Source organism: Triticum dicoccoides, chromosome 6A (assembly GCF_002162155.2).
Source record: "Triticum dicoccoides isolate Atlit2015 ecotype Zavitan chromosome 6A, WEW_v2.0, whole genome shotgun sequence".
Lineage (NCBI taxonomy): Eukaryota > Viridiplantae > Streptophyta > Magnoliopsida > Poales > Poaceae > Triticum > Triticum dicoccoides.
In genome coordinates, this window is record NC_041390.1 from 112,975,676 (window position 1) to 112,985,013 (window position 9,338).

Genomic DNA, 9,338 nt, shown 5'->3' on the forward strand with positions numbered 1-9,338 from the left:
AGGTCTAAAGATATACCTTCAAGCACTCACCTCCCCGGCAACGGCGCCAGAAAAGAGCTTGATGTCTACTACTCAACCTTCTTCTTGTAGACGTTGTTGGGCCTCCAAGTGCAGAGGTTTGTAGGACAGTAGCAAATTTCCCTCAAGTGGATGACCTAAGGTTTATTAATCTATAGGAGGCGTAGGATGAAGATGGTCTCTCTCAAGCAACCCTGCAACCAAATAACAAAGAGTCTCTTGTGTCCCCAACACACCCAATACAATGGTAAATTGTATAGGTGCACTAGTTCGGCGAAGAGATGGTGATACAAGTGGTATATGGATGGTACATAAAGGTTTTTGTAATCTGAAAATATAAAAACAGCAAGGTAACTAATGATAAAAGTGAGCACAAACGGTATTGCAATGCTAGGAAATAAGGCCTAGGGTTCATACTTTCGCTAGTGCAAATTCTCTCAACAATGATAACATAATTGGATCACATAAGTATCCCTCAACATGCAACAAAGAATCACTCCAAAGTCACTAATAGCGGAGAACGAACGAAGAGATTATGGTAGGGTACAAAACCACCTCAAAGTTTTTCTTTCCAATCAATATGTTGGGCTATTCCTATAAGTGTCACAAACAGCCCTAAAGTTCGTACTAGAATAACACCTTAAGACACAAATCAACCAAAACCCTAATGTCACCTAGATACTCCAATGTCACCTCAAGTATCCGTGGGTATGATTATACGATATGCATCACACAATCTCAGATTCATCTACTCAACCAACACATAGAACCTCAAAGAGTGCCCCAAAGTTTCTACCGGAGAATCACGACGAAAACGTGTGCCAACCCCTATGCATAGGTTCATGGGCGGAACCCACAAGTTGATCACGAAAACATACATCAAGTGAATCACGTGGTATTCCATTGTCACCACAGATACACACGGCAAGACATACATCAAGTGTTCTCAAATCTTTAAAGACTCAATCCGATAAGATAACTTCAAAGTGGAAACTCAATCCATTACAAGAGAGTAGAGGGGGGAGAAAACATCATAGGATCCAAATATAATAGCAAAGCTCGCGATACATCAAGAACGTATCACCTCAAGAACACGAGATAGAGAGAGAGAGAGATCAAACGCATAGCTACTGGTACATACCCTCGGCCCCGAGGGAGAACTACTCCCTCCTCGTCATGGAGAGCACCGGGATGATGAAGATGGCCACCGGAGAGGGATTCCCCCTCCGGCAGGGTGCCGGAACGGGTCTAGATTGGCTTTCGGTGGCTACGGAGGCTTCTGGCGGCGGAACTCCCGATCTATTGTGCTCCCCGATCGTTTTAGGTTATATGGAGATATATAGGCGGAAGAAATACGTCAGGGGGGCCACGAGCGACCCATGAGGGTGGAGGGCGCGCCCAGGGGGTGGGCGCGCCCTCCTGCCTCGTGGCCTCCTCGTAGATCCCCTGACGTGCACTCCAAGTCTTATGGGCTTCTTCTGATCCAAAAATAAGTTCCGTGAAGTTTCAGGTCAATTGGACTCCGTTTGGTTTTCCTTTTCTGCAATATTCTAAAACAAGGTAAAAATAGAAACTCGCACTGGGCTTTGGGTTAATAGGTTAGTCCCAAAAATGATATAGAAGTGTATAATAAAGCCCATAAACATCCAAAACAGTAGATAATATAGCATGGAGAAATCAAAAATTATAGATACATTGGAGACGTATCAGGATGTATCATGGCGTTCGGACGGTTGTAGTATTCGGTTTTGATTTTGTGCCAGAGCGCGCTTCCTAGATCCATAGATGGATCTGGTCATACTGGATTTTTGGCGCAAGTCCTCACATAGATCGTGTGTTGACTTATGTGCGGCCTTGTTAGCCACTCTATCGCGGCCACAAGGTGGTTGATCCGGCCGGTTGGCCATTTTATTTTTCGGCTGTGTGGGCTCTACGGCCTCATCGTCAAATTCAGGTAATAGCTTGCGCTTTGGATAGCTCTTTGTGTGGTAACTTCCACCATACTTTTCTTCATTGTCGAGCACTTTGTTCCACCTGCTGTTGAGCGTATTTTGTGCAGCCTTAAGCCTTTGCTTCTGCTTCTTCAGACTCTTCGCTGTGGCAATAAGCCTTCTGCGGAGGTTCTCTTGTTCCAAGTGCCTTTCCGGGAGGATGTGTGCATCTTCGTCCGGACTGTTTTCCTCCCCAGAGGGGGTTGATGAGGTTTATCCTCGGTGTCTCCGTGTTCGCACATCGGATCCGTACTATGTTCGCCGTTTGCAGTTTCATCGTGCTCTGCCGCTGGGTCAATGTGGTCGTCCTTTCCTCTGGAGTTGACTGGAGTGTTATTTTCTCTTGCGCTGTTATCGCTGTTTTTGCCGAGGCGGGATTTTGAGCGGCGCCTATGCGGACGCTTTGCTTGCTTCTTGAGGGAGCTATTCTTCGCTGCATCATGTCGTTCTTCATCATTGTTTTCTTTGGGTGTATCCACCATGTATATGTCATGTGGTGAAGTGCCTGTCCAGCGCCCTGTGGGCACTGGTTCCTGTTCCTCTCCTGCATCGTCGTCCATGTCGTCGATGTCTTCGGAGTCGAAATCGAGCATGTCGGTTAAATCGTCGACAGAGGCTACTAAGTGGGTGGTGGGTGGGCAGCGAATTTCTTCGTCATCTGCATCCCATTCTAGCCGGACATAGTTCGGCCAAGGATCTCCTAACAAGGAGAGAGACCTTAATGAATTTAGCACGTCGCCGAAAGGTGAGTGCTGAAAGATATCCGCGGAGGTGAAATCCATGATCGGCGCCCACTCGGATTTGATAGGCACGGACGCAGGTGGCTCGGAGTCCCTGGCCGGAGACGAATCCAGTGGTTCGGCAACACGGCTCTCGTGAGGGGTGAAGTCAGTATCCGTCTCCATCGACACTGAGAGTGCAGCCTCCATGGCGGGGTCTATCCCCCCGTCCTCGGATGGCGCAATTTGCTCCGGATTGAGGGCCGGAGTAGTTGCAGGTGTGATCTCCCGAACACTGTCCGACGATAGAGTTACGTCATGCTTACCGTGATAGTGCGGCGCACCTGACATGGGCTCGAATCCGTCGAAGATCAAGTCTCCACGGATGTCGACAGTGTAGTTTAAGTTTCCGAACCTGACCTGATGGCCAGGGGCATAGCTCTCGATCTGCTCCAGATGGCCAAGCGAGTTGGCCCGCGGTGTGAAGCCACCGAATACGAAGATCTGTCTGGGGAGGAAAACCTCACCCTGGACCGCACCATTACCGATGATCAAAGGAGCCATCAAGCCTTATGGTGACGGCACAGTGGAACTCTCAATGAAAGCACCAATGTCAGTGTCAAAACCGGCAGATCTCTGGTAGGGGGTCCCGAACTGTGCGTCTAAGGCGGATGGTAACAGGAGGCGGGGGACACGATGTTTACCCAGGTTCGGGCCCTCTCGATGGAGGTAATACCCTACTTCCTGCTTGATTGATCTTGATGATATGAGTATTACAAGAGTTGATCTACCACGAGATCATAGACGCTAAACCCTAGAAGCTAGCCTATGGTATGATTGTTGTTGTCCTACAAACTAAACCCTCCGGTTTATATAGACAACGGAGGGGGCTAGGGTTACATAGAGTCGGTTACAAGGAAGGAGATCTACATATCCGTATTGCCAAGCTTGCCTTCCACGCCAAGGAGAGTCCCATCCGGACACGGGACGAAGTCTTTAATCTTGTATCTTCACAGTCCAACAGTCCGGCCAAAGGATATAGTCCGGCTGTATGGAGACGCCCTAATCCAGGACTCCCTCAGGTGCCCCCTGCCCCGTATATAAAGGATCTAGGGGGGAGGCGGCCGGCCAGGAGGAGGGCGCGCCAAGGGGGGAGTCCTACTCCCACCGGGAGTAGGACTCCTCCTTTCCTAGTAGGAGTGGGAGAAGGGGAAAGGGAAGGAGAGAGGAGGAAGGAAAGACGGGCTCCGCCCCCCTCCTTCTCCAATTTGGACTAGAGGGGGAGGGGGCGCGCAGCCTGCCCTGGCCGCCCCTCCTCTTCTCCACTAAGGCCCAATAGGCCAATTACATCCCCCAAGGGGTTCCGGTAATCCCCCGGTACTCCGGTATATGTCTAAAGCCTCCCGAAACACTTCCGGTGTCTGAACATAGTCGTCCAATATATCAATATTTACGTCTCGACCATTTCGAGACTCCTCGTCATGTCCGTGATCATATCCGGGACTCTGAACTACCTTCGGTACATCAAAACACATAAACTCATAATACCGATCATCACAGAACTTTAAGTGTGTAGACCCTGCGGGTTCGAGAACTATGTAGACATGACCGAGACACATTTCTGGTCAATAACCAATAGCGGAACCTGGATGCTCATATTGGTTCCTACATATTCTGCAAAGATCTTTATCGATCAAACCGAATAACAACATACGTTGTTCCCTTTGTCGTTGGTATGTTACTTGCCCAAGATTCAATCATCGGTATCTCAATACCTAGCTCAATATCGTTAGCGGCAAGTCTCTTTACTCATTCCGTAGTGCATCATCCCGTAACTAACTCATTAGTCACATTGCTTGCAAGGCTTATAGTGCTGTGCATTACTGAGAGGGACCAGAGATACCTCTCCGACAATCGGAGTGACAAATCCTATTCTTGATCTATGCCAACTCAACAAGTACCATCGGAGACACCTGTAGAGCACCTTTATAATCACCTAGTTACGTTGTGACGTTTGGTAGCACACAAAGTGTTCCTCCGGTAATCGGGAGTTACATAATCTCATAGTAGGAACATGTATAAGTCATGAAGAAAGCAATAGCAGTAAACTAAAACGATCAAGTGCTAAGCTAAAAAAGGGTCAAGTCAATCACATCATTCTACTAATGATGTGATCCCATTAATCAAATGACAACTCATGTTTATGGCTAGGAAACTCAACCATCTTTGATCAACGAGCTAGTCAAGTAGAGGCATACTAGTGACACTATGTTTGTCTATGTATTCACACATGTATTATGTTTCCGGTTAATACAATTCTAGCATGAATAATAAACATTTATCATGATATGAGGAAATAAATAATAACTTTATTATTGCCTCTAGGGCATATTTCCTTCACTTGGTCCCTAGTAAGGTTGTCAGGGAGTCCATCAGCCCAGACAGAACTTGAGCTGAGGGCTGGACTGAGTTGGACGTAGAAGGGTTAGTTGTTGCCGTAGCTCCAGCCGTGGTGGTGTTGAGAGCCAGTGACGTCCCTGGCGGCTCGACGCGGTGGGTTGTAGGGCTCCGAAATAGTGTTGCCATCGGAGCAGCCCCAAGCCCACCATCATGAAGCTGGTAGATTGACTCCGTCTCCCCGATTGAGGACTCACCATATTAATAAATGAGAGTCTCTCCTCCAGACGCGGAGTTTTCCGCAAGTTCCACACTTTGCGTGAAGCCCATGAAAACGTGTTTCCGACCAGCTTGGATCCGGGCGGGTTGCATGCACCGAGACGGCTCAACGAGGTCGGTACAGATGTCCGGCTCAGGCTCATATCCACCTATCTTGCTGATGAAGACGTGGATTCCGCCGAAGGGGACCCAGTACCCATACTCAATTGAGTCGGCCTCGGGGCCCCAGCTGGCATCGTCAATGTAGAGCTTGCCGCGGCGACTCTTGGTCATCCTACCGATGGCGTATCCCTCGATCCCTAGGAAAGAGCCCTTCAAGAACATAAAACTACCGTGAGCTGGCCCCATGGTGGGCGCCAACTGTCATGGTTTTGTCATAGTAGATGTCCTAGTGTGAGGACTTAGTCATGAGGCCATCGCAACCGGGTGATTAGCTTGTCGGGGTTGAGAGGAATCGAGAGAGACGAGTTACCCAGGTTCGGCCCCTCACGATAGAGGTAATAGCCTACTTCCTGCTTGTTTGCTTATTGCTTGGGGATCAATTACAAGGGAGCGGATTCGCTTGACCTAGCTATTGATCGATTGTAACTTAGTCCTATCATGCCCCTGTGACTCGCCTTTATATACAGGTCAAGACCCAGGGCTTACAAGAGTCTGGAGACTTGGACTTCGGGGCCATGAGCCGTTGTCTTTGGATGCTAGGCCCTAAGCCGGCCCACTCTGTGAGACGCCCCAACTGGTCTTGCTCCGGGGCGCCTCGGCCCATCTTGAGACTTGCTCCTCAGCCGCCACCTAGATGACCTGGCCCAATCATGGAGGGTTATATGATGGGGTGATATCCCCAACAGAGATGAAGGGTTTAACTAAAAGACTCCTATCCAGAACATTGTGACAATGTTAACTGTCTATTGCGTAATTTTGTAGCTGCACAGAGCAAACTTCCAACACTTGACTTCGAATCTTCCACTTGCCTATCTGAGGATGAACAACTTCTTCCGGTCCGTGAATCTGGAACAGAGGCCGTATTTCGGGCTGCCAATTTTGTTCTCATGCTTTCATCATTTGCTGGTATGTAGTATCTTATGATAGTTTCTTTGTCTAGCATTGCCATGAAATTTACTATTGTTTACTAATGTGTGTTTGCATATATTAATTTGTAGATGGCAAGCCTCTGTAGAGGTGTTCTGGCATTTTATTTGAATGGAATGATCATCTTAAAATTGGCGTTGTGTTAACAATGACACATCTAATCCGCTCAAATTGCCCATCCATCGACCAGTGGTTAGGAAAGGACGGGTACCGTCGTGATGCTAAGGTGCATTTCTAACATCTATCGTGCAGAAGGTCGTGATCTTGGTTTTTCCTTTTCTAAGATTATCTGAAATACTTTTTACAATGATTGTTTTAGCTAGTTGATCATTTCTTAGATGATACCATTGCAAAGGGTGACCTCTTGTACCATCAGGAAACACTACGATATTGCCTTTTTTCAAAGTTAAAGTTGGTCAATGCCCCTAGCTGCCTTTGTTTGTTGACAATGTGAAATTCGGTAAAGAAATTTTCTAGCTTGGGAGACGTTCTGGTGAGAGCATCTCGTCTCTTGATTGTTTAGAATGTCATAATATTTAATACTTTATGTATTTTGAAGTTATTATTTTTGTGGTGGATGGTTATTGTGCAGTGACCAAATTTGAAGTTATTATTTTGGTGGTGAACTATCCCTCGAGATTTCTTTTTGTTGGGCTCGAATGTTGCTAGAGACATATCATTACTTATCTGTTGACAACAGAGTCGGTCAAACAAATATTGCTCCTCAACGTGAATAAAATAAATATCACTATTTGTACTAAACTATAATAGTGGTTTATAATTTGGTTTTTCCAACTTACACTCATACCTAATTATTATGGTACATTTTAACATTATTTTGTAATTAAATTAAATTTCTATAAATATGCCTGAAAATACATCTATATAATTTTGACTTAAAAAGATTATAAATAAGAAATGAGAAAATTTCATGTTTTCTTGGATTATTTTTTAATCTTGTATTAATGTGGCATATATGTATGTGTGTGTCGTTAACTATCTTAAGAAATATATTAAAGCGTGTGGTATACAAATATACCTTGAGAGTGATCTTTATGAAGATGCATACAAATAGAAAAATCTGGAGTACACGAGATGTTTATGAGAAGTTTCGTACCTAATAATTGACACTCTTCTTTATTCATATTTTTTGTCAAATGTGTGTAGTATATTACGTGGGCTCAATAAGTGTTAATGATGTGTATATGATATGTACTTGGTGCTAAATAATATCACTCTGGGTAAGACAACCTTTAGTACAACTTGTAAAGCGTTCACAAAAAAGAGGCTTTATGGCTTGAACTTGTGGGTCTTCTATTTATTTTTACATATTCAATATTTTTTATATTTTTAGTAGGCTCTTGGAACGTTAAGCCTCTCGAATGTTTCAGCTCCCACGACGCCTCTCCGCCTCCTGTGTCCGAGTGTAGTAGGTGAGGCCGACTGGTGGGAAAATGTTCGAGTGGCTGGACCGTATCCGAGTGGATATCCCGGGGTGCGTATCCGAATGCGCGTGTGGTTCGGAGACCTTCCAATGATGGTGTCGGGCCCTAGATGGGCCTTAGATGTCAGGTCCATGGCCCTACCCTTTATAGATCTCTTTATCTGTTTTTATTTGGCAGAAAGAAGAGGGGGAGGAGCCGACGGGGCGAATGGTCCATGCTACCAAGAGGCCGAAGGTCAACCTGGTGCAAACTAAGAGCATCAGTACTCTCAAGGATGAAATAGTTGTACCCAGGGGTACTCTCGTGACTTGCATTGCAGGTATAAATCTGCAGCCTGAAGATGTTGGCGCTGCTATTCAATTTCTGGAGTTCTGCCGCTCATTTGGCGAGGTAATTATGGAAAGCAAATATTATGTTTTATTTATCATTTCATGTTGCATTGAACCATTAATGCATCCACTCATTTCTAAATCTGGTTTATGCTAACTAGTTATGGTTAGTTAAGTTGCCTGAGAATGTTGCCGAGCTAAACAATTATGTTGTTCTCTTATTACTTCTGTCTTGTTAACACAAAATAAGTCATCAACTTGAGGCGCATATTTTTTATGATTTCTAAATTTATAATCTAAAGAAAGTTTATTTGCATTTTATTTTATAATCTGGCACCAAACTTGTTATAAGTTTCCATAAATGAAAATGTTTAACTGCTCTTAGCTGCCTGCTTGCTTTAAGAGACCTTTTCTTCTGTATTATAATAAACAGAATAATGCACCACATGATTTAAGCAGATCTGCAAAATAGGGAAGGGGCTACCAGAAGAAATTCTCAAAGACTTAACTCAACTTGAAGAGGTGTCTTCAGTTGTTGCAGACGTTCACATAAATCTTCTGTCTATCATAGAAAATGGCAAATATAAGTAAGCATACTCACAAACTTCTATGCCCTTGTAGTTTTGCCCATGCAGTTAATAAATGAGTAAATGACGTTATCTTTTTCTTAGCCCTTTTAATAAGTATCCAAGACAAGGAGATGAGTGGATAAGAAAAGTTTGGATAAGAAAAATAGGCGAATACATCACTTTGGCGTTACATGCAGAAGATTTCACCCTTCACAGCTTAAATCAAGGGGTATCGGGTTATAAAAAATTGAACCATTCTTGTAAGCTGGAGTGTTGAGTATCGTGATTATTAGGAAAGCTAGGATAGCGTAGGATATTATTCTACCTTGCCTTGTACTCCAAGATGATCATGTACTCCTATATATATGTCCATGAGGCTCAAGCAATACAACAACAATTCCACCAAAACCCTTTCTCCCTTCCAACATGGTATCTATCGCAAGTCGATCATAAACCCTAGCCGCCGCTGCTTCCGCACCCGCGCGCCGCCCCCGGGGCGGTC

At 45.1% G+C, this 9,338-nt stretch overlaps 1 protein-coding gene across 1 annotated transcript; it reads left to right on the forward strand.

The window, feature by feature from the left end:
- Nucleotides 1-8,145: 8,145 nt before the first annotated feature.
- Nucleotides 8,146-9,113, forward strand: LOC119319052. The gene is made up of 3 exons (XM_037593574.1): nucleotides 8,146-8,328; nucleotides 8,727-8,854; nucleotides 8,939-9,113. The coding sequence occupies exons 1-3, from the start codon at nucleotides 8,146-8,148 to the stop codon at nucleotides 9,111-9,113; spliced, it is 486 nt and encodes a 161-aa protein (XP_037449471.1).
- The last annotated feature ends 225 nt before the right edge of the window (nucleotides 9,114-9,338 follow it).